General features: G+C 41.6%; 1 protein-coding gene and 1 long non-coding RNA gene across 2 annotated transcripts in view; one reads left to right on the plus strand and one right to left on the minus strand.

Annotated features, from left to right (window-relative positions):
- The window catches only part of LOC117824808 (calsyntenin-2-like), a 308,682-nt gene that overhangs the window by 207,042 nt on the left and 75,299 nt on the right, over positions 1 to 26,341 (plus strand). The window contains exons 5-8 of the mRNA XM_034700272.1: positions 269 to 418; positions 20,430 to 20,615; positions 22,448 to 22,705; positions 23,752 to 23,873. Coding sequence (XP_034556163.1) covers positions 269 to 418; positions 20,430 to 20,615; positions 22,448 to 22,705; positions 23,752 to 23,873 — 716 coding nt within the window. The remainder of the gene's footprint in view (positions 1 to 268; positions 419 to 20,429; positions 20,616 to 22,447; positions 22,706 to 23,751; positions 23,874 to 26,341) is intronic.
- The window catches only part of LOC117824809, a 320,721-nt gene that overhangs the window by 206,563 nt on the left and 87,817 nt on the right, over positions 1 to 26,341 (minus strand). The gene's annotated exons all lie outside the window — the stretch shown is intronic.

Consider the following 26,341-nt stretch of genomic DNA (forward strand, 5'->3'; position numbering starts at 1 on the left):
AACAGCAGCAATATGGCTCCCCCCCGACGATTGTCCTCAAAACAGCGCTTCAGAAACAGATGGGTGACATCAAGGATACTACATCCATTATTTATACAGTCTATGGGTTTGACAGACCTACTTTAATGTAAACATCACAATCAATAGCTCTTAATGTATTACATGTCCCAGTCTTCATCATGTAGCACAGTAGTGGAACTGAATTTCCTCTAAACGTTACGACTCAGTGTGAGAATCTGAAATTGAGCGTGTCTTTCCTTTTCTCAAGGTAACATCCGGAACACAGAGAAGCTGATCTACGACCGCCAGCAGCAGTATGAGATCCAGGTGACGGCATGGGACTGCGGCCAGAAGAGAGCCTCACACAGCGTCCCTGTCCGCATTGACGTCAAGCCTGTCTGCAAGCCTGGCTGGCAAGGTGAGCGCTCCTTACATCAGTGTGTGTCAGTGTGTGTGTGTGTGTGTGTTAAGGTTTCAGTTAGGTCAGACTGTGTAGTGTGGAGGCTGTGAAGAGTGGAGATGCAATTATTTGTGTCAGGATACACGTCTGGCTGTATTTTACACTGTGTGCACTTGATGGAGTTGAATGGGTTCTTTGTGGTCACAGAAACACAGAGGGAGATTATCACACATCATTACACACTTCGTATGTGTGTGTTCCTGTTTACTCTTGAATATGAAGCACTTGCTGTGGTCTGCACACTCTGTTTTCCACTCAAGCTTGTTAAACTACCTGGATTTCTCCTTTCTTTCTCACTACCTAAATATATACCTCTCTATCCCTTTTATTCTCTTTCTTTTCCTTACCTCTTCACTCCCCTTCCCCCCTTGAGGAATTGGCCTGTCAAGTTTAGCTGGTGTGATCAACAGCACTTAACTTAGAGCGCCATGACACAGCCAACGCGGCTCTTAGCACATCAGAAAGCAGGCATGGCAGCGTTAACAAGGCCTGCAGTTAAATGCAAAGACAAGTGTCTGCAGTGAGTGCTAGAACAACACAAACAGAGTTTCAGATAACAGCAGATGCAATTTACACTTGTCAGAGAGGTCAGCAGCACGTGTGATGAAGGACGAATGCATGTGGCGTGCTGCTCCATGTGTAACCATGTGCAATCTGCGTTGTTCTGTCATTAACAAGGTGATTCATGTGCTGGATTTTTTTGGACTCCAGCCATTTATCGTCCCAGTGGACTTGATGTTAGCAGGCTGGTGATAAACAGCGGTAAATGAGGACCCTGGCAGCAGCTCAGTGGCAGCCACTGAACCCTGCCGAAGCTGTTAAGTCGCTTGGCTCCCATTCAATCTCCCAATCTGTGTTTTCTCAAAACAAGTGGCAACACATGCCTGTGGTTTGAGATGGATTTACATGTTTTTTGAATTGAGTCAGAAATTTTTCCAGCACATGCTCAGGATCTGAAGAAGAGACAAGAAAAACCCAAATCACTTCATTTTGCATTAAGAGAGTAAATGATTCAAAGAGCTTCATAAAAGTCTTAACATTAGTTCAGTCTAGTCTGAATAATTTCTTAGGATGGGTACTTTTCACAGCGCTGTGACAACTCTACAAGAACTGGAACTCATATTAGGATTCAGAGGAAATGAGGTTACCAAATCCATAAGAAGAAAGAAAGTGATGTTTATCTAGCAGAGGAACATCAATAGATCTTTACAGGGATGCAGTTGCTCTCATGCAATGCATCCTGGTTTATGTAGGTTCCTCAGCGTGGCGTGGCCTCACAAGAAGGATAACTCAGGCTTTATCAGTGAAGAGTGTACTGAGGAATTATTTTGCTCTAACTTTTTACAATGCACTCTTATTGGACACACAACTACTTTTAACCCCTTAATTTACCAACACACAAGGATTAGAGACTATGGTCATTTGGTACCCAAAGAATCAACAACTCTGAAGGAAAACTAACAAAAGCCAAAAATTAATATATCTATCTAGTCCATTCCACTCCTGTAAATTCAGTCATTCTCTTAAACCCTTATTTAATTTCTCCAAAGGAAACTGAAGTTGCCTTCATTTCCAATCCCAGCAAGATTAAAAGGTGCCCCAAAAAAGCCAAAACTCTGTATCAATCACAGAAAGCACGAAAATCAATTATAACAGTCACAATTTGGTCTCTCACCACACCATAATAAGACATCAAAGTCCTAAACTCAAGAGAAGGAAGAATTGCAATCTTGAAGAAGTCATGTAGGCTGCTAAATCTCGTTCTAGCAATGTAATGCAAGGAGGTAGCTTTCCAATAAAGGTCTTGGAAATGTACACATACCAATGTTTGTTGAACACCTGTTCAAGAGAAGGCCTACCAACTGTCTCATAGAGGACACAGTAATTAATGCTGTCACCAGTCATTCATCTGAGAGCACAGTGATATCCAGAGTCAAGCAGTTTAAGTTATTACAAATCACATCACCATAATCCAAAACTGTGCTTCAACATTTCTCTACCTATAAGCAATGCAAAACTGTATTGTTTCTGTACAGGTAGCAACGTTTCTGTCTCAACCTGGAGACTAAAGTGTTCACATGGAGTTCAAATGAAAATGTCTCTTCCTTCTTTGAGACTGGAGGCGGATAAATTTAAAAGAATTTGGGAAAACTGGATGGAGTACATAAAACCAATTAGGTCAGATTTTATCTGAGATGTCAATTGTGGAAAAGAAACCCTAGTTCATAGCTACAGAAGTTGGAATGTTTTGTTTCTTTTGAGTTTATTTATTTATTTCATTTGACCTTTTACTATATTCGCTACACTGTTATCATAGTGAAATTCTGTAAGCCGAACTGGCTTAAATACATGGCTGAATGTAAATACCCACTATGTCCTGGGCATAATTTTATTTGTGTACATGGAAAGGTACGGCCATTTGAATTTGATTTAAAGTAAAATACTGAGGAAGTCATGTTTAAGCTAAAGATAATGCATCTGTAAAAGAAGATAGAATAAAAAACACTGTCATTGTGTACCAACTGTATGTAGAATATATGGTATAATGTTCAATAAAAAGAAAATTAAAAAAAAAATGAAAATGTCTCTTCCAGCCACATGCCGATTCTGAAACTAAGCTGGACACTTATTTCTGCAATAAAACAAGAGGATGTGAACCGCTGCAGGTTTGCACAGGCATGTAACTACAAGGCTGCGACTATCATTAGAAATCACTTTGCACACATGACGTCATCAGTAACTAACTGATTGACAAAGTCATGAAGAACTGGATTAAAAAACTAAAGTACCTGCAAGATATAAAAAAGTATAACTCTTTGGATTAAGGCTAAATCATATGCTTAGATCAAAACTTTGAAGATGCACACAAACTAAATACCCAGTTACTCTGTGAGTACTAATTCAGTGTTTGCACACAACAAATGCATTCCCATTCAAACACAGAACAGAGCATCCATGGCTGTTGGGGGTGTTCAGAGTGACATTAACTCCCTCTCTAGGCTCTCAGCCATAATCCTGTCTTTGAAGCCTGTTTTGCAATTTTTATGTGTGTGCATTTTTCAAATTAGGATTTTCAACAACCCATTATGTTGAGAAGACACAAATACACACAAGTCCAAATATGCTCTCCCTTGATGAAGGGGCACTTGTCCCTGTGAGCGTTGTTTGGCAGCAGGGATGAAGAGGAGGCTGGAGAGGGAGAAGTAAATACCATGGCCACAGATCAGGGCATATTTAATGGGGCTAGTGGTTGTTATATTAAAGGCGAGCTACAGCGGGAATGCTGAAGACAAAACACACTCATTAGCACGCTCTGTGTCTGCCTGGTACACTCTCTTACACACAGAAGATGTGCTTTCTTCTGGTGAAGAACAGTAATCTGTCTGTTCAAATTAGATTGGGTGTCTGGTTCTGGACAGCGGGGCTCAGCTGTGGGTTGCTCATGACCACTTACATTTCTTCACTTGGATTGTGGGGAGTCATTTTACTGACAGATAGTGCCTATTCAACGGCTACATACACGCAGACTGACACAGGTGTGTGACGGTGCAACCAGCGAGTTCTGCACAATTTTATAATACCTCACTAATAAAGATGTTTAAATAATTGAACACAGACGAGTTCAATTCTGCTAAACTGTGAGTGCTGCTTTTGTCAGATCCCTAGAGCTAAAAGTTACTGAATGTTTGACTTACGACAACAGGTTGCCAGATACAAAACTTTAACTAAATGATGTGTATTTCCATATCTTCTGGATCTGCAAACATTTGCTAACATGTTCACACTTCCATCTCAAAGTGTAAAGATGTGAATAACCTGTTCCCAACAACATCGTAAAGATAACTGAAATATTAAGTTGTAGGTTTTTACAATAACAGCTCACAGGATCTCTTCTGGGCAAATGTATGCTCCTGGGATCCTTTCCTCTGGCACATTGGACAAATATATCTTTCAGACCCGAGCTGTAACCTAAAATAGATCCAATCAGCTGGATCCGGTTCATTCTCTCATGATTGGCAGTGCAGGCCTAGGACAGAAACCCAAACTCTCAGTTCCAGGCAGGCTGATGTAATATATTGTGCATGTAGAAGCTTACAGGCAGATAGAGGTCGATACATGCAGACAAACTAGCAACATGAACTAAGCAGACAGTTGGACAGGTCGTGGTTCTTCGGCAAAAACTTTCAATCCAAGGAGCGTCAAAGAAAGCAACTGGCAAATAAACACAGACGTGGTGTGGTGTACGAGGTGAAGCTGCTAAGTGGCGTGGAGGCAGGTGAGCAGGTGGGCAGAGGAGATGAGGGGCTGTGGGGGCTTAAGGAATAGGAACAGGTGTGTGGAGAAGAGGAAAGTCTGAGGGCTTCTATTTGAGATGGATAATGGTGGGAGGATCTGAGAGCAGATTGTTACAGGCAGTACAAAATAAATGCGTTGCCTCAGGAGTCCGAACCTGAGCAGCTCAGGATTTTAAATGATGATCTTGTATCTCTGAAAAGCCTTTGAAGCCTCTGAAACTTTAGCGTTTCAGCATACTATTCCTGGGATATAATGAACCATTATTGTGTCAGCATTGAAAACGTGGAAACTAATCCCTGTGTTTCACATTCTCACAGAACGGCACCCAAAGGTGATGAAAAATAGTGTTTTCTCAAAGTTTTTTTTATCTTCTGCCCGTCCAAAATAATCTAAAACTTTTCAAACTATTACAGTCCATCTTCTATCTCGTCTCTTCATCTCCCTCCTCTGTGCTCTCCGCACAATAACACAGACACAAGCACACACACCCCAGAAAAAACTAATAATGGCCCGAGTGGACAAAAGGGGAGATAAGTGAGAGTGTAGGCAGGCAGCTGTAGAGGCTCCACTCTCCATTCGATGGGATGGTTATCAGTTTTATTGGCTGTAGTACAGTTTGTTTCTCACATCAAAGTTGAAAGTTAGACAGAAAGCTTTATATCGTCAGTCTCCCAGCCTTGAGACCAGTGAAGAGAGCACATAGCCCTGGAAAATGAAAACTTTGTCTGTCAGTCTGCGTGTTGCCTTGAAGAGAATGAAAATGTTGAAGTACCCACACACCAGCTTCATGAAATGGACATGAACTGTCATTTCATATGGATGTGTTGACCTCGAGACCCTAACCACACACTGCTTAAATGAAAGAAAGTCACGCATGCACACAGTCACAAGCACAGAAGAAAAATGTTTTCTTTTTCTTTTGCTGCAAGAATAAATTGCATTAATATTTGACAGTTTGTGACAAACATGACACAAACCAGAAATATATATCCAGACAAGAGTAAAAAAAAAAAAGAAAGTCTTGAAAGAACAGAGAACAGCATGACATTTTTACATGTGCACCAGACACTTGTAATAGCTGTCCTCCAGGTCTTTCTTATACTGTAAAGCATAAAAAGTAATATATACAAAAGAGATAAGTGGAAATGAAGATGGACATGACAGGTCTCCAAAAGTGAAACCAAAACAGTTGAACCCATCTGCTTGCTGGCTGCAGTATAAACCCTGCTTCCTCCACGTTAACAAATGGGACACAGGTTTAAAAAGAAAATCAATTCAAATCTTTTCAAAACATATTTTTTGTCATCATTCTGATTTATGTTAAAGTGTTTTTCTGAGAAGTTTAGGCTTAATTAGTTTTTAGTATAGCTTAAGAGCTTTAAGAGGGGGCGTGACAACATGATTCACAGCTCTGTCGACAGATGTTGCTCCTGCAGCTGCAACTGGATTGGAAATGTAGAGGTTGAAAAGCCTATTATACAGATCTATCTATGGAGTAGGGGTGGGCATTTCAAGCCAAAATACTATTCTATAGTCATTGCCATCTATTCAACGATTATTCAAATAATCACCCCGCCCCACACACACATACACACATACACCTGTCCCATTAACCATGTGTGTGGCAGTCACGTTAACCAGCATAAGGACGAGGTGCTGCAACCAGGCACCGGTAAAAACATTGAAAAATTGTACTTTTAAAATGAGAAAATATTCAAAGCTTTTTACAAGGTTAACAAATATTTGAAAATCCTTGCCCATCCCTACTATGGAGGTGTTTTAACTGAGCCAACCTGTGACACTGGCTTCAATTCTTTTAACAACGGGAGGAGATGGAAGCGGGTCCATATTTACAAATAGCCGATAGTGTTAGGGCCAATTTTATTCCATACTTGTATCACAGTTACATGAAGGGAAATTCACTGGTTGTCACAAATGCATGCACGAGCTTCATGGCTTTTATATGGAGAGAAAGTTTTTTTAAACAATGTTTGTACTAAAGTGTCACAAACCAGTCTTGAAACTAAATCTCTGATCTATATATTCCTGAAAATTTTAACATTCATATGGTTCTCCTACTTGTTAAGAAACATACAACATCAGTTAAACAATAGTCAAACATATTTGCTAATTTAATTTGTTATGTTGTTGTGTTCAGGCAAAGGAGAGGCTTTATTATTGTGCAAAGAGTCAATACACGCAGGCATGTCTGTAAATAACACATGACCCAAAGAGATGAGCTAAACAATGAGGAATAACAGGAACATTACTAAAACTCATTGTAGCACTGTTTTGACTAATAACAAACCTAATCTGGTAGAAACAGATGAGCAAGTTGCTGTACTACTGTCAATGGCCAATGTGCCAGAGGGGTGGCAGTGCAACTCTGTTTGTTTTTACTAGGGATGGGCATTTCAAGCCAAAATACTACTCAGTAATCATTGGCACAAACACGCACACACACACACACACACACCTGTCCCATTAACAGCCCGTTTGTGTGGCAGTCACGTAAACCAGCAGCAGGACGAGGTGCTGCTGGTAGCGGGCACTGTCAGCGTCTGTCTTGATCTTTATGTCGGTGTTCCTGTGTGTGGCGTGTATGCTTCTATTTTACAGCCATGCTCAGTCTCTGGGAAATACGTGTGTAGTAGTGTGAGATTCAGAAACGAAGAAAAACTCTGCGACTGTCACTCATGTTTTCTTCTTCTTTTGCTATTTAATGCAGTTAGCATTCTTCTTCTTCTGTTTGCTAATGCGGTCAGCAAACAGCCTTAAGATGCTCTATAGCCACCGTCTGGTGGGAATACCATATTACAACCAGGCACCGGAAAAAACGCTGAAAAATGTTACTTTTGAAATGAGAAAATATTCGAAGTAGCTCTAGGATTTTTAGAAAGTGAACGAATATTCGAAAATCATTGCCCATCCCTAGTTCTAGTGCCAAAAATAAAATGAATTCATTACCAAAGCAGCTGTTTTTCCCAGTTTGGTAGAAATGTTTCAGAAAAGCAGACTGCAAAAAGAAGTTGAACACAACAATAAACAGTCTGCATCTAAAGAAAAACAGCCAACCCTACAAATGTTAGCTGAACTTAGCCAACAAATGTTTCACTATGTGTGCTCATCTCCCAACAATCTGACTAATGAAGGAGCTTACTGAGTCCTCATGTTCTTTATTTTACTTCCCTTTCTTCTCTCTTCCTCATCCTCTTATTTCAGCAGGATCTAATCTTTTGTGAAAGGGTTTTTTATGCCTCCATTTGAGTCACTCGGAGGGAATTTATCCTCACTTATATCTATATAACCATCACTGCACAAACAGTGACACTGCCTCTAAAATTCCCTCTCGTCCGTTCATAACAAACCTTTTAAGTAACAGGAAGAGACAAATCTTTTAGCTTAAACTGATTGACTGAGAGCGCTGCTTTCAACTTTTCATTTGTAAGTGTAAGTCACGGTTATTTTAGAAGAGAAGCATTGCTTTCAGACCAATAAAGCTTTTCAACCATGATCTGATTATATGTTTCTAAAAAGGTGTCAGAGACTCAGTGACAGAGCACAGCAGTTTGCAGTAGAGTTGGTAGAAAATTGACAGCCAGCCCCAGGTAGAGTATCTGAGATCTATACAAGCTGTCTGGCAGTTTCTCTCTCTGAGGCTGGGGGCTGCATTCTCTCGTCAACTCTCCATATGCCATCTGAGTCTGTGTGTGTGAAAGAGAGAGAGAGAGAGAGAGAGAGAGAGAGAGAGAGAGAGAGAGAGAGAGAGAGAGAGAGAGAGAGAGAGAAAATGTGTGTGTGTGTGTGTGTGTGTGTGTGTGTGTGTGTGTGTGTGTGTGTGTGTGTGTGTGTGTGTGTGTGTGTGTGTGTGTGTGTGTGTGTGTGTGTGTGTGTGTGTGTGTGTGTGTGTTTGGTTGGTGTGTGGAAGCCAATGGTCCTGATCTCTGATAACAGTAGCAAGAGGATGAATTAAACGGGGGGAGAGGGAAAATAAATGGCTCGGCACTTCCCTTTCCCATTTCCTCTAACCTCCTACTCCTCTGTTGCTTCCTCTCTAATCTCAGACCGAGGCTGTCTGCCTGCTGCTCCAGCACTTTTCATCCCCTCTCTGGTATTAGCTTGTTTTCCCTTATTACTTTCATTGCCTTCCTTCTGCTTATGTGTCTGTGTCCCACACTTTTTCTTGCTTTGTTCTCTTCTTTCTCCTTTGTTGTTCCTTACTTTTCCTTCTTCCCTTCCTCACATCTTTACACCTGGCTTATCAGTTCCCCCGTTGGGTTCTGGTTTCTTCATTATCGCTCCAGTCCTGTGTATCGTAGTAGCCCCATCTCCCACTTTGATTGTTATTGACTTGCATGTGAACCCTTCCTACACTCCTCCTGGGCTTCAGGCAGGAGGGATGGATGAATGGATGGATGGATGGCAGGGGTAAGAGAACAGAGAGGTGCAGTAACCCAGGGTTCACCTTGTTGTGTCAGCTGAGAGCAATAGCTGGATAAAAAAGAGTGTGTGTTAACTGTGGGTACTTATGTGTGTGTTGGTACATGTTTGCACAGTAAAGCCTGGTTTATACTTCTGCGTTGACTCTGTGCTGCAGCTCCATCGAGTGGCTGACACTGCTGTGATCATGACATACTTCTACATTGGAGTGTCCACGTTGCTCTGCAATACTCCGCCTAAACACTAGTTGGCAGTGTGATTGTTATGCTAGATATATTTCTAGTTTTTGATGCAGTCTACAGTCTCTGCTTGTTTGTGCACAGGAAACTATCGTGACTCCGAGCATACTATCATCTAAAAGTAAAACAGCAGTTGATCATAATGTATTTATTGCAAAGAAGAAAAGGGAGGAAATGTTGGAAGTGATGTAATGTGTGTCGGATGTTACAATGCTACCCAGCAGACCAATCACAGAGCTTACGGTCTGCATTGTTTCGTCGTGTAGTTACAGTATAAGGTGGTGCATGTCAGGCGCCATGCGTAGGATTCTTTGTGGGCGCATAGCTGCTCTGACCTGTTGTGTAGGCCACAGCTGAGAGTCGATGCAGAGGTATAAACCAGGCTTAAGAGTGTAGGAGGAGAGCAAACCTGACAACAAACTGAAGATACACCTTATTTACACCTGGATGTATGCACAAAGCACCTGCATACAGAAACTTCAAATGACTTTGCATAGAGATCAAAAAGCAACCCAAGACTAAAGACTGTCATGGAGGACTTTCGGTAAATAGTATAACCCTGTATCAAACACTAGTTGAGCATTTATAGTAATTATGTTATTATTTACAAAGGCAGATGGAGTTTAAGGGGTTAAATAAAAGGCAATAATCATTCCAATCTATATCATGCTATATTACAGAGAAATAGAGATGCATTTACACAAACGTGCAGATATAAAGGTACAGGGTGATTTTGTAAAGGCTCTGAGATCTGTTTGTGGTAGTATTGCAGTGTTTGTAGCACACATCAAGTCATATTCAGGAAAACAGTCCTCATGAGGACACTACCATAATCCACCTTAATGCAATTCTGGGACCCATCGGCTGTCATGTATTGGCAATTTAACTCTAAATAATGTCGGATGTCTGCATGCAAGTGCAGCTAACAATCAGCTCTTAAATGTGCTGTCCTGATATGATCTCTCTCTCTCTCTCTCTCTCTCTCTCTCTCTCTCTCTCTCTCTCTCTCTCTCTCTCTCTCTCTCTCTCTCTCTCTCTCTCTCTCTCTCTCTCTCTCTCTCTCTCTCTCTCTCTCTCTCTCTCTCTCTCTCTCTCTCTCTCTCTCTCTCTCTCTCTCTCTCTCTCTCTCTCTCTCTCTCTCTCTCTCTCTCGTTGCTCGAGACTGTTTAATACGACAATGTGGAGAACAGGAGGCCTTGGCCAGAAAGCCTTTATTGCTAATGGTTGGGTATGTAGAAGCTCTGAAAAGTTGACCATCGCTTCACCAAACAATAGTCAATGGATTCTGAGCAAAGACTGTATAAATAATGGTCTCCAGCTGTGCTATCAATAAAGACTAAATTCAAAGAAATCATCTCTAAAAGAAAATCAAGTCTTTAAAATAAATGTGGTTTAGTCCTTCTCATGGGTGATCACTGGCTGACTTACCAAACAGCAGAGTGATTGTTATACAATGTTGTTGCTGTGGATAAAATAGAACTTTTAGTCACTCAGTGAAGCAAACAGAACAAACACACCTTTTTAGAATGATTGTTCTCAAACTTGACCTTTTTGACATCTTCTGCTTCTGTAACTTAACAACCTGTTGAAACATGTGCTTCACTGTGTGCACGATTTCAGTATTTAAGAGACGCACTTCCCATGTCTAATCCTCTAACTCATTTCCCATGCATAGGTTACCCTAAATGTCATCCTCCTTAAAGGAGCAGTCTTGGATGGTAACAGAGAAGTCTAACAGACAAACAGACAACTAGCATGTTTCATTCCTGAGGTGGACTTAAAGGAAAGGATTCTGCAACAAATCCAACAATGACAACTTTACTAACTTAGACTCCTTTCATGGCCAGAAACCCCCTCCCTCACACACACACCCATCAGTGATTACATTCCTTCAGTCCTTGTCTCACAGCCTGTTGAGACCGGAGTTTCTTTAAAGTGCCACTTGAGTGTCAAGGCGACATTGAGCAATCACGATTACAAAGACAAAAAGAGGGAAAGAAGGAGAGAGAGAGAGTGATGTGAGAAGGATAAAACAGTGGGGAGTGAGTGAATGAGAGAGAGGAGGGAAAATAAAAGATGCATTTTGATGTCAGGGTGAAGGTCCTGCCCGGGGGTGGTACTTTAAGCACCAGAGTTTCATCAGACTGATGCTGCAATCATGTGGACATATTGCAGCCAGTTTACTAGACGATCTACACGTATTTCCTGACCCTCACCACATGGATCTGGACTTTAGAAAGTGACTGAAGAGCAACATGTTGGAAACTTCTCTGTGTGTACAGTACAGCCCATGCCCTGCAGAAGACATGCTGCAGGGATTACAGTGTATATCCCAACTAGAATTCATGCTGGGTCTCTCGTGAGGGGATAGAGGATATGGGATGACTTGGGTAGTCCTTTTAGTCTGCTGCCATGATGAGCATGATGAGGAGAAGGGTGGAGGAGGGAGAGGGCGGAGAGTCTGAGAAAGCACTTTTTGGCTTTTTTATCAAAGGATTCAACATCTTCATTTTGAACACACAGGACTCTTTTATAATTTTCACTCTGCCCTTAAGGGAGGAGAAGCAATGGAGTTATAATGCATGTTAGATTAGATTTTTTTTTATTAGGCTTTCACCGAATCCAGAGAAATTGTGTTATTTTACGAGGTACCTATAACTGTTAAGGTCTTATAAAACTAACGTACTAGAAATGGCATGCTGAAGAGCAAACTTGTGATTTACTTTGGCAGCTCTCACAGTCATTAGTGACATTTAAGATAATGATAAATGACATTTAACAAATTTATGATGATTTCAGGGTTTCATTTATCATCAAAACCTCTAAAATTTGAATCTGTAATAGCTCTATTCTTAATTGGTGTAAAATAATGATTATAGACTCTTAAATATTCCAGCCTTGCTGGGACACAGCAGCTAATACAATCTGCAGTCAGAAAGAAGACTTTGGGAACCCTCAGTATCTGGATGCAGAAAACCGCACTCCTATTCTGGAGAACACACAAAGAAAGAGAGAAAGATCCCGCTCTCAAACAGTTTATGTTCATCTTGTAGCCTTGATGTAACCTTTTTTCTCAGCCACCACAGATACAAGCCCTACATTTCTCTTTTGCAAGCCCCACACTCGTACAACACAAGAGCTCTCTGTGAACTAGAAACGAAGACTAAAGTTTCCCGTATGGTACACAAAGAGCATGCAGAAAGGCATTAGAACATGTGCTTTCAGGCATAGTTCAGAAAGAGAGAGAGAGAGAGAGAGAGAGAGAGAGAGAGAGAGAGAGAGAGAGAGAGAGAGAGAGAGAGAGAGAGAGAGAGAGAGAGAGAGAGAGAGAGGTGGAAAATTCAAATGGAAGAGGAAGGCAGAGAGGAGAGGAGAGGAAAGGAGAGAAGGACCAAAGTGCTCTTTTAAATGGAAATTGGCTCTCACTGATGGCTGGTACGAGCGATGACAACACCCCCCCACCGCCCTCCTGTCTGCTTGAGTGTGGTGTCAGCATTTCCACAGGTACACACACATACAAATACATTTACACTCACATGTACACGTACAAAACCAGGCACACACCATTCCCTTAACAGTCACCATCATAACCTACATTCACGTTTCAGAGGATGCAAGAACTTACTGGTGTCACACATGCACACACTCTCACACACTCACACACACACTCCAGAGACAGGGAACAGCATGAAAGTGTGATGATGCATCATTTTCTTAAGCACCTCTATCCATCTTCTTGTCCTCTCCATCTCTCACTCTCTGCTTTTCACACTCATCATTCTAAGGAGGATGTTGAAAACTCACCTTAGTTGTATGTTTGTAGGTGTACAGCAGTGAATATGTCTACATATACTGTGTGTTTGTGTGTGTCTGAGTTTCCCTGCACAAATGCAGGACACTTAAGCAAGCGGTCATCTCAGGGTCAATATATATGCATACGTTTTTCAGTCTCATCATTTGGGAAGGCAACAGAAAAAGTAAAGAGCTATTTAAAAAGTTTTTAAAAGTTTGATGTGTTGGTCAAAACAAAAAACATGCATCTGAAGAGTTAATAGGAATTTCAAAAGTACAAACCACAAGACCATAACGTCCAAATTTACCAGATCCGTCACGGCACCGGATGTGATAGGTTTCTATTCTAGTCAATCTGTTAACTTCCACTGGATCTGCTCCGTTGCGGTCCGGCTGCGTCTCTGATCCGGCAGGTCGGAATGCAATGGTTCAGATATGCACGACTTCTATTTTTGCCGGATGTCAGAGCACAATGCATCAATCTCAACAGAGCAGATAGAGCGGGACAGGAAGTCAGGCATCAATACACAACAAACATCCGGTTCATTTTCAGAATAAAACACTCTATGTTATCACCAGATCGTATTTCACTTAACTACAACAACAAACCGTCATGACGAGCGGAGCCAGGCCTGGAGTCAAGAGGTCAGAGGTTTTCAGAGGACCAGAAAGACAACATGGATGAGGAGAGGAGGAGGAGAATCCTTGATTCAGTGATTGCTGCGGGAAAACCTTGGTCACATGACTACAGCGGTCCTGCGTTCCGAAAACGCCACTGATCTGGTGGAAGTCCAGTGTAAGAATAACTGGTCTTCCTTTTAACTTTTTGGACCTGACCTAGAATGTCTCGGTTCAACCAGCGATTGGTTCTTCCTCTAACTGTGATACTGGACTCTTATAAATCAAACCAAGGGAAGCTGCTGTTACACTTCAAGATCCTGCTCATCACCTACAACGCCCTCAATAACCCTGCCCCCTCATATCTGACCAACCTCCTCAACATGAACATACATAAATAGAGGGTATGCATGTTGCGTCACTGTGAGTTGGAGCCGCTGCGGTCACACCTGACGAGTGGCAGAAAGCACATAGCACTGAAAGGTCTCAGTAGCAGCGCCAGCATTCAGCCTTAATGCTGCAAAAACACAAATAAATCTTCTACCTTTCAGCTTGAAACAGCCTTAAAAGTGCCGTCTTTTCCCAAACTGACATGACAATGTTCTCTGGGGGGGGTCTATGTATCCTGCTGAAATAAATGTTTTCAGAAAAGTAAAAAGTAATGCACATAATGACTCACAATCATTGCTTATTGAATAGCTACAATTTTGGGCTTATATTTAAACGTTTAAAGGATGGAATCAGAGACATTAACAAACAATCCTGAGACCTCACATTAGTGAGATGCAGCCATCGATGGTGCCTTGAAATACACTGACAAAGACATGTAAATCCCCGCCCTGCTGACTGAAACACATTTAATACGTCTATCTTTTTGAATGAAGGAAACACTGAAACCTTCTCACTTGCTCACTCACATTTTTTGAGTTTCAGAGCCCTGGTGAGGAGTTTGAACGCCTGCACTGTTGAACCTGCTCCACATGGTTGTTTTCATATCTGCCTTCCTTCCTCTGACTCTTGTCTTGCTCTAACATTCACAAAGAGAGGAACCCATGGGTCCACTGTGTGAGTTCTGTTCACTGTACTGCAGGCAAGAACACAACTCAATGGAGACCAAATAGCTTCCTTTAAAACCCACACTGCTTTATACACAGCTGAGTTTCGGTGCATGTGTGTGGGATACTGTGCCTGTTCATTGAGACTGAGATTGTGTGTAAGTGAGTGAAGGCAATTGTTGTTCTGTTTGTATGCAGGCATCTGGGAAACACTCTGCTGGTACTTTACAGGAGAATTTTTTTTTTACATAAATATATACTTTGGAGGTATACCTTCAGTGAAAATGTGTTTACTCTGTTTGAGCTGGGAGCTCAAGCTGAACATGTGAATAAAAGCAGCAGCGGTAACAGAGAGAGACTCTTACAGTAAACAGGACTAAATTATTTCTTTGTGTGTGTCTGCTGTAGTCCTACGTGTGTGTTTTGAAGTAGAAGCAGGGCAGGGACTATGAGACTGTGTTTTGTGTGGGTTAGTTCAACGTTATGTTACACGTGTCTGAATGATGTGCATGTGGTTTTGAGATCATATGTTTACTTCATACTACCCCTACATTAGTCTGTGCTTCAGTTGGGCCATCCCAGTTAAAAAAAGCCTAGACACACCCCTGGTAATATGAGATGGTAATGTTGCATTAAAGCTACATAAATGTGTGTATTGATGTTGAACAAAGCTGGATATCATATGTTTAATTTAGGGCTGTCGAGATATAATGAAACTCAAATTCTCCTTTATGCCACTAATTTATTTGACGTAAGATTAATATTCTGTGTATGACCCTCGGCCCGCCCTGTAATTTGGGAAATCAGGAATCAATACAGTAGTAACATAACATTGTGGATGACAAGAAGAAATGAATAAAGAGGGTGTTTTCAAAGGTAAATTCAGCTTTAAAGCACTGCCAGATGGTTCTCTGGACAAAGTATTGGCTCCATCGGCACCAATAACTACATCTGAATTTCTAACAGCATAATGTCCAAATTCCACCAGATCCGTGTCCGGTCCATCTCCGATCCGTCACGGCACTGGATCTGATAATTTTCTATTCTAGTCAATGTGTTAACTCTCACTGGATACGCTTTGTTGCAATCCGGCTGCGTCTCTGATCCGGCAGGTCAAAACGCAACGGATCAGATACACAAGACTTCTATTTTTGCCGGATGCCAGGGTAAGACGCGTCAATATCAACAGAGCAGATGGAGTGGGACAGGAAGTCAGGCACCGAAAAAATGAAAACATCCGGTTCATTTTCAGAATAAAACACTCTGTGTTATCATCAGATCGTTTTTAATTTAACTATGACAACAACATGCCATGATGAGCGGAGCCAGGCCTGGAGTCAACAGGTCAGAGGTATTCAGAGGACCAGAAAGACAACATGGATGGGGAGAGGAGGAGGGGGAGGATCGTTGATTCAGAGATTGTCGCGGGGAAAACTTGGTCACATGACTCCAGTGGTCCAGCGGTCCAGCGGTCCAGCGGTCCAGCGGTCCAGCGGTCCAGCTCCGTGCTGCGTTCCGAAAACCCAACTGGTGGGGACACTGGACTGTGAGCAGTCATTCACTACCTCCAGAGTTACATCCATGAGTTGCAAACTTAGCTGTTCATTTTACTGTTCACCAAAACATATAGCCATATTTCAAAATGTGTAGTGTTACATAGAGAAACTCAATCACCTCAACTCTGCTGCTTGGCAATGGCGGAGGATGCTCTCGGAGAGCTGTCCAATCAAAGGGACCATATTTGAAATGTACTTCAGACAGAAGCTGAAATGAGGGTTGATAAAGACAACAGCCTGAGATAAATAAAGAGTGTTTTGAGCTATTAATCATGTGAAGCTACCACAGAGGTATCAGGGGGACAATACAAAGCCTGAAAATGATCGTAACACCTCATCTTTAAATCAAGCCATAAGCACCTGTGAGCCGAGGGCATGGATGCTTTAAAAATTAGACTCTTAAGGATTGTGATGGTGTTTCATATTTTCTTTTATCACATTTGTTGTCAGAAATCAACACAATGAATAGAGGGTTGCTTTTATCATTTTTTATTAAGGACAGTTTGATAAACAGACGTGTTTGTTCGTTTTGTCCTTGTAAACACACTTCAGCACAGTCCAGTGGGTTTCTGGCGGAGGACACTTTCTCTTTTATTGCTGCAGTTTTTCTTTCCACTTTAAAAGATAAATTCTAATGACAAACTGTCTTAATGACAAAAGGTTATTTGTATTGCTCTTATCTCAAGGAAGCCATGAAATAAGGAGGAAAATGTTTTTCTTTCTTGGTAAGAGTTTATGCAATATTTTTTCTCTTAATGGTTCAGATTTCCACCTCAGTGCTCCTGACATCCCGTACCTCAGGTCATACCATGCAGGAGTTCTGCCATGAAAAGAGGCACGTCTTTTGGTGTAGAAGAACATCCTGCTCCTGTAGTTGGTCTTGTGATGTGTTTTCATGATAAGATGCTCCCACGCTCCTATAAACTCATGTGGGTCCCCTACAGTCACCTATTCCTCATTATGTCTGAGGGTGGTACAAGCCAAACCCTCTCTTTGAATTTATCGCGGGCTTCTGGGTTCACTCATGGTCAAATTAAGCAAATTTTACAGGAAACTCATGTATATAGTGGGCATCCTTACCATCGCATCCTTCAAAAAACTCCTTCTGGAATCTATATCCCCACAGTCATGCATGTACACAACATAGAAACAGAAAAACATGCAGATACAAAGGTTTAAAAGAATGGCTAATAGTCTGTGTTCACATGGCAATGCAAAAACAACTGAAACCGCTGGAGTATGCATGCGAAACCACTAGGTGCAGTATAACTTTGTAATGAAACACCACCGTTATTAAATCCCAAGTGCTTGCACACGAAGCAAATGTGGCGAACACATGGTAGATTCCCTTAACTGTGTCTTGAGAAGCATTAATGAACTCAGTAGAGTCAGCAGCACAAACACAGCTCAGTAAGCTGCCGTTGTTGTTATTATCCATAAACCCATGCATGGCTATTCGACTGAGAACATAATACACATGCAAAAATGGGTTGTGACGTCACTGTTTCAGAGGATCCACAAATTTGTTTACATGACGACAGAAGGGGTTGCGTTCTAGAAAATATCGACTCTAGAACCTGTTTTCAAAAGTGTGAGTTTTTAGTCACCCAAATTATAGTTTTTGTTGTCAACTGAAAACCTTTTCATGTAAATGGGCTGGGCCAATGGCAGTAACCGTCATTGAATTAAACCTTTGAGCCATAAATCTACAAACAGGACAATAGAAAGAAAAATGTGTAAGGAAAAGATACCTAAACATATAAATCAGCAGAGCCTGCTGTGCTCTGATCCCCTTTTTGTGCTCATGTATGTGCTTTTGTTCCTCATTTGGACTGCTCCACTGTTGGTGCCTTTTCTCATCACAGTCACTGATGATCCTGTGCCGTAGCAGCCCACAGCACTTCCAGTCTGGAGGAAGTAAATCAACTACAAACCAGAGGCAGCATGTGTATGTGTTTGATGGTGGGACGGAGAGTGTGTGAGGAAGCGAACATGGCAGATTTAACTGGCTGGTGAGCAACAAAGAGCTGCTTCCTTTCTCCATGTCCAGGCAGCTTGGCTACATGCCCATGCCTTCAGCTCTTGGCTTGCAATGCTTGATAGACAGATACTGTACATGGATGGAAAGGAACTCACTTGTGTGCTGTACCAAACACCATGTATTAGATCAGATATTAAGTTGAGGCCTAATAAATCGGAGTTGGCATGGTTTGTTTTGAAAGTCTCTGATTTGCTCTAAAATAGTAAAATTACATAAAAGCTGGGAGTGATCAAGCATCCACTAAAATATGATGGAAAATAACCCTCAGACCAATCACATTTTCTGTTGATTAACATCTGCCTGGCTCAGCATGCAAGAACAGCCCATGTTAAAATCGATGCACCACAGCCCTGAGCTGTGAGTTTGAGTCCTCTGAGTCAGAATCAGAAGACCGAGCAGAACTGAAAATATTTATTCCATTCCTTTCAAGAAGCTTTTATATCTACAGCATACACATGCAATGTTAGCTTAGATGCTAACATGCTCTCAAAGGTCTATATGTGATGCAAATGATTATTTTGGTTACACCTTTGGCCTGCATAACATGCTAACACTGGATGTCAGCCGTAACAGTTGGCCTTGAGACTTTCTGTGGAATGTGGATCAAATGTGAAGAAATCCTCAGAGCTTAACCAAGCCAAATACAGATCAAATACCACCACAGTTTGCAGAAACTTCATGACTAGTTTGGATTTACATTGAAGCCAATCTCTTGTGCTTTCTCTTATGTGCATTCAGACACTCTAATGCAATTAGAAAGCTGTTGTGTTGCAGATTTCCAGAAGCTCTAAAGCAGGGGTTCCCAAACTTTTCAGCCCGTGACCTCCAAAATATAGTTGCCAAATACTGGCAACCCCCAATGTCCCTCAGAGTGATTTAATGTGGCTTCATTTAGCTGGTCTGGAGAAAATTAGCCTACCTATATGAGCATGTGTCTGTGTTTCCTGTGCTGTTATGAATTAACCTGCTGCTACTGATGCTTTTGATAATTAACTGTTCACTAACCCTAAACTTAGGAAGCGTCTGGCAACAAAGAAAGGCAGAAAACTCATTACATTTTCTGTTTTCAAGGTTTTATTTCAAATCTTTCTACTATTTTGACGATATGAAATACTATAATGGGTAAAATGTCCTATTTTTTAGATATCTTAAAAAAAAAACAAAAAAAAACCCATTTGTGTCTCGCAACCCACCTGGAGGTCCCAACCCACACTTTGGGAAACCCTGCTCTAAAGAACTAGTTTTAAAAAGTGATGTGGTGTTACTACTTTCTGACAGCAGGCAGTAACTGGCCTGACAAACTTCTGACTTAGAAAATGTTGAAGTTTTGTGTCGACAGCTTTTACAGATATGCAGGGAAGCTGTTTGAAAGTGAGATAATGAATGAGATCTGCTCACTGTAAACAAAACTCATCCAAACACTTAACAGGCCACATCGATTTGCACTTCATTTTCTTGTTATCTCCAGAGAGACTGAAAACACAAACACAGAGGCTGGAAAGAGAAAGGAAAAAAGCAAAAGCATCCTCGCTGCACGAAATTATAGGCAGACAATGCGATTCACAGCTGTCAGAGAAGGCACTGACAGCATAATGACTACTGGTGCTAATGCAGCTACTGCACCGCACTCCAACAACAATGCAGCTATTTTATTTGTCAGGCACATTGTGCTTGAGGAATATTGAGTTGCGATGCCAGAAATATCAGCGACAGTGAAAAATTGAAAATGGAATCCTGCTTTTGATGGCAGCCTAAATGGACAAAATGAGGCATGCAATAACAAAAGCAACACGTCGGCTCGTGAAAATCAGATATCATTTCAGATAATCATCTGCAGCAGGGATGGTGTTTCCACACAGGACCCCAGACTGCAGTTTAATCCAGCCTCTCTGCCATCCCTAACACTATCACTCTATCTCCTTCTTTTCCCAGGTTGGAATAAACGAGTGGACTACGAGCCAGGAACGGGGAGTAAGCAGCTGTTTCCTAAGATGCACCTGGAGACCTGTGGCGGGCCCCTGTCGTCTGTGAGGACCACAGTGGAGCTGCAGACCAGCCACATTGGGAAAGGCTGCGACCGTGAGACCTACTCTGAGAAATCTCTACAGAAACTCTGTGGTTGGTTCTGCATTAAAAACAGACTTCTCCGTTGTGCTTTGAATACCATAATCGTGCTGTTGTGACCAGAATGATGAGCAGCTGTGATTGAGTGTGCATTTCTGGCATGTAGCAACAAATCACATGAGACTTTGACCTGTGGCTATACGGATGGTGGTGGATATGTAGAATATGCAGTGGATGTCTGATCAAAGATGACTTCTGGCTGAGGCGGCAAACTGAAAGTTGGTGCAGTGAATTTGAAGTGAGCTTTTGCTAAAGGCATCAGTGGAATACAAGGTCTCAGCAGCAGGGTCAGACAGGGCCTAAGGTGCCCTTTTTAAACCAACATCTGAAAGCTCTCAGTCCCTGTTGCTTTTTTATCTCTGCTTGTGTCCCTGGTAAATCCCTGTGCTAAATGAAGGCACCAGAATAGTAACTTAGAGCTGTGTCACTAATGATGTGACAGCACGAGGGCATTAGCTGCCTCTGATGCGGCCAGGCCTTCTCCTAAATGACTGATGAGCAGACAGGCTGCTGTGTCGGTGCCCAGAGCACCAACAAAGCGGCCGAGCCTCCGTACACCCCCCCCCCCCCCCTTCCCACCCACACTGCACTGCCAGCAGGAGGGCTAAAGTCATCATCTTTGACTAACGGCCTTCAGATACCCTATCCCAGCTAATCTGGATGCATACTGTACCCTCCCTGCATATGTCTCCCGTGGCTCCCGGTCCATGCATGGTTTACCACTAAAGAGTCCTTTTCAGGCACCTCATAATCGTTATCTGATAGCGAATAGAATAAATTGTAATTGCTTTTTTAAAGCGCAATCAATTTGAGATAATGTACAAAGACATCGGGAAGAGAGAAGGCTGCAGCTGGGTGCTGCACAAGTCGATGCTTATTTATTTACTGGGGGAATCTAATTACTGGAGTCACTGGCATGAGTGTGAGGGGGAGAAAAACTGTTTTACATACAGGGAGAAACATCTATTAATGTGCTAATGCTGTGTTATTAGCAGCAATGAACAGATGCATGTTGCATTCGTTTGCCTGGACAAGGGAGACATGGTGTACCCTGACATTGAACATTTTTTCTCATAACAGCATGGTTCCCGTATCGCTCTGATTTATTACCATCCATAAGCTGTTACAAATGATTTATAAATGTGGTTTGAAGGCATGAAATGCATTTTTCAGATTGACACAGAGGCGCAAAGATAGAGGGCATGTCAAATACATGCGGGTGCAAGGTAAGCGACATGGCACAATAACGTTTGTCAGGATGACAGTTTGAAAACTAAGATCGCAAAGGACTCAACTTATTGAGGTTATTGTGTCAAACAAATGATGGATTGGCTTTTAAAGAGGAAAAAAGAAAGGGATGAATCAATGTAGTGGAGTAATGATTGGTGTGTTTTGTCAGCATGTGTACGCATCATACAACGGAGGTGCTAGGTATAAACAAAGCACGTGATTGGCTGATCCCCGCCACTCATCGCTCTCCTCACCAAGTCTTTGCAGTGTTTCTCTCTTTGTGTCACCACGGTGCTCAGTCAATATGTCCTTTGTGTTTCTAAAGAAGCACATCTTAGTTCCAAGCTATGTTTTCATTCTGTCAGTGGGGGCTCACATCTCTCTTCCCTTTTGAAAGTCAGGTTCATTTGCCATGAATCAATACACACATCCTCTATCCATCTCGGCCCATTGATTACATATTAAGCCCTGCCATATGCCTTACTCATAAGTAATCATAGCCAAGGTTAGACCAATATACCCTGCATATCTGCACTGATTGTTATTGACACATCTTCTGTCACATGTCTTATTTGTTCCCATGACGCTGACCCCAGGGGCGTCCTCAGGCAGCACTGACCTTCTCCCTGCGCCCAGCACTGCCACCAACTGGACGGCGTCGCTGGTGACCGACAGCGGCAGGGACAGTGACTTGATCTTCAGGTTTGACGGTCGTCAGGCCGCAAAAATCCCCGACTGGGTGGTACCCCAGAATCTGACAGATCAGTTCACGGTAGCAACCTGGATGAAACATGGACCCAGTATTGGACTCAGAGCCGAGAAGGAGACTCTACTTTGTAACTCGGACAAAACAGGTGAGTGTGTGGAGGCCAGAGAAGAGCTGATTTAACACTTATGGACTAATTTCAATTAATTTGACATACTTACATACATATAAGTCTGCTGTGTTTAATACTTGATTGTGATTGGTCAGTTGCAGCAGCTATTCCTCTGTGGCCTACCTCATAAGGAGATTAGACTGTTGCTTGGGGACACAGTTCTCATCACAGACTGACTGTGATTGTATCAATCCACAGAGAGAAGAGTGATATACTGAATGTTTACTTTAGGGCAAATAAAAAGAGGACAAAATATCGACAAAATGCACAAAATCCTGTTAGCCGTGACAGAAAAATTCAAGATGGCACATGAAATGTTGAATAATTCAGTTTAATCTGAGTCACAACAGCTAATATGAGTCATTTTGAGAAGGCCACAGATTAACTGTTTACTAGCTAAAGAATCATCCAGACAACTTCATGAAATCATTTCTAATCAATGCAATCTTTTCCGTTTGTGTAAAATAACATTTCTTGCACAAAGAGTCATATAATTAGAGCTAATCTACAGTGCGCAGGTTGTTATAGCTGAATGAAACATCTGTCTCATACCTCATGCTTTCAGCCTCACACACACAGGAGTAGCAGAAGGTGCTGGATGGAAGGACTGTGTTGGTTTAGACTTTTTATGGGACTAATGGGAGAATTTAATAAGCCTAGCTGTTATCTCCTCCAGTATATATTATTGCTTAAACAGTCTGTGATCATCGGGTCATCTGAGGATAAAGTCTGTCTGAATGCTGCTTCACTGAGCTGACTTTAGCACTCTGCAATGATCCAGCATGCAGATTCAGTAACATCATGGCATGCTTTGCCTGAAGGGAGGATTTCACTTTAAAAACTCAGTGTAGAACAATACATGAGATGACCTTGAGAGGTAACGCTCTTTAAATGAAGTGCTGCTGCCCCAGTTATGTGAGATCTCATGCAGCTGCATGTCTGGTTTTCCTGACACTGAGTAGGTCAGATGATTTGGTCCCTGGTGATCTGTAACTACTTCTCTCTCTCCTTCCCTCACACAGAGATGAACCGTCATCACTACTCGCTGTATGTTCATAATTGCCGTCTGGTGTTCCTGCTGAGGAGAGACTTCACCCAGGTGGACACCTTCAGACCGGCTGAGTTCCACTGGAAACTGGACCAGGTTAGACACTGTGATAATCTGGTGCACATACTACAGACATCTTACAACTGTTGTATGTGACCTTAGTCTGTACCTCAATTTATCTTGTGGCTTTAATAAGCATATTATGGGCTTATCTCAAAGACGGAGAAGAAAATGCAAGCTTGGATTAAACCTGGATGAACCATCTTCTGGGATTTGTCTTAAAACTTGGTCTTTATCTTATAATTATAACAGAAACTTTAACTCAGCGTGTTAGACGAGGAAACAAGGTTCATAACACAGTAAGAACCATTGGACCTCACCTAAATGGACTGTATTTATATAATGCTTCTCTAGTCTTCTGACCAATCAAAGGGCTTTTACACTACAAGTCATATTCACCCATCCACACCACATTCATACAACTATGGCAGGGGATGCTGTGTATTTTCTGAGGCATCACACGTACACTACCAGTCAAAAGTTTGGAAACACCTTCTCATTCAAGGGTTTGTATTTATTTTAATTATTGTAAACACTGTAGATTAATACCAAATATATCTAAACTATGAAAGAACATATATGGAATTATTTAATTCACAAAAAAAAGTGTTAAACAAAGCAGAATATGTTTTAAATTTTAGATTCTGTAAAGTAGCCCCCTTTTTCCTTCATGACAGCTTTGCACACTCTTGGTATTCTCTCAGTCTGCTTCATGAAGTGGTCTCCTGGAATGGTTTCTAATTAACATGAGCCTTGTCAAGAGTTCATTTGTAGAATGACTTACTTTCTTAATGTGTTTGAGACCATCAGTTGTGTTGTTCAGAGGTAGGGTTAGCCCTATTTGACTACTGTTGTAATCCAGATTATGGCAAAATCAGATTATTTCATAGTCCTGATGTCTTCAGTATTAATCTGCAATGTTGAAAATAGTTAAAATAAATAAAGATCATTGAATGAGAAGGTGTGTCCGTAATCTTGACTGCTAGTGTATGTTTTTTCATTATGATTAATCGCAGAATTTTAATAGTTAATCCAGATTAATTATATTTTTTATTACTAATGAATATCACTATCACAAAGTGCATATTACATTTGATTGTCAACTAAGCCGTGTGAGTGTTTCTTTAAGTGTGTGCCATTGAAAAGCACAGTGAGTTCATTATTCTCTAGCACAGCAGAAGCAGAAAGTAACTGGGACAAAAAAGCATGTGATCAAATAAGAATAATGCATTATTCTTGGACCGTAATCACACCGCGCATTAACACAGACACCCTAGTGTTTAGGAATCCCATTCATAAACCACACACTGCTGCTATGCCACCAGATGTCCAACCCAAAGACACTTTGGCAAGTAGACTGCAGGAGCTGGAATCAAACTTCCAACCTTAGCATGAGACAAACCACTACCACTGATCCACAGCCGCCCGAGTTGATCATGATGCGCTTAACACATGCATGGTTTTGTGTAAATTAAAGAAGCTGTATGCTTTTCTATTTAGTGCTTGGCAACACTAGAAATCCTCCTCAAATCCCCCAAAAGCCTCAATTAACCTCAATTAACTTGAAAAGTTCTCATAACACACTACTTAATTACTGTGCTGCTCTCTAGTAGAGTGAGTGGCTGTTCTACTTTCTTATTTTTGGAGATGAAGACTGTCTTGTTGTTATTTTATTATACCAGAAGCTGCCGTTTCCATTTCAGCCATACCATCGCCTGGCATGTCATATAAAGATGCTGCCAAGAAATCAAATATGTCCAGAGATAAAGCCCCCTCTTACCCAACATAAGATCAGAAATAGAACTGTTTGCATAAATAATTAGAAGAGGTTCTTGTGGTGGAGAAATTTGGCATAAGTAGGACAAGTCTGGAAATGTTTCAGAAAAGCAGCCAATAATTCGAGCACTCTGATTCGATGAACGCAGAGTTCAAATATTCCATTTTGTCATCAATTTGTAAGGCTCTGGTTTAATATTTAACTAAAGCACTATTAGGTTTTAGAGTTATTTTAATCTCTCAAATACAGTCTGACATCATGGCATATCATGCTCTACATACTTCCAAGTGATGGTTGCTTGAATGTACGGGGTTAGCAAAAAGACAGAAATATGCTCTATACAAGGATGTGTGTTTTTTTATGTGTGTGTGTGTGTGTGTGTGTGTGTGTGTGTGTGTGTGTGTGTGTGTGTGTGTGTGTGTGTGTGTGTGTGTGTGTGTGTGTGTGTGTGTAGACAGCAGCTGTCTGTTGATCAAAGATGCTGTGTTGAAGTCAGACAGGTCACTTCGACTTGTAAGACCCAGCACTCACCCTTTGAGGACATTAGATTTAGGAGCGAGACACACAGCTGAGCCTGGACACACAGATGCAGCACCAAGGGCTGATTTGATCAGACAGATCAGCGGGTCTTGATTTGAGGAGTGTGGCACATGTGAGCACTCATCTGGAGGAAGTTAGACACAGCATGCCCACAGAGTATCTCTCAAGGGATTTTAGTAAGAAGTAA

This window comes from Notolabrus celidotus, chromosome 14 (assembly GCF_009762535.1).
Source record: "Notolabrus celidotus isolate fNotCel1 chromosome 14, fNotCel1.pri, whole genome shotgun sequence".
NCBI lineage: Eukaryota > Metazoa > Chordata > Actinopteri > Labriformes > Labridae > Notolabrus > Notolabrus celidotus.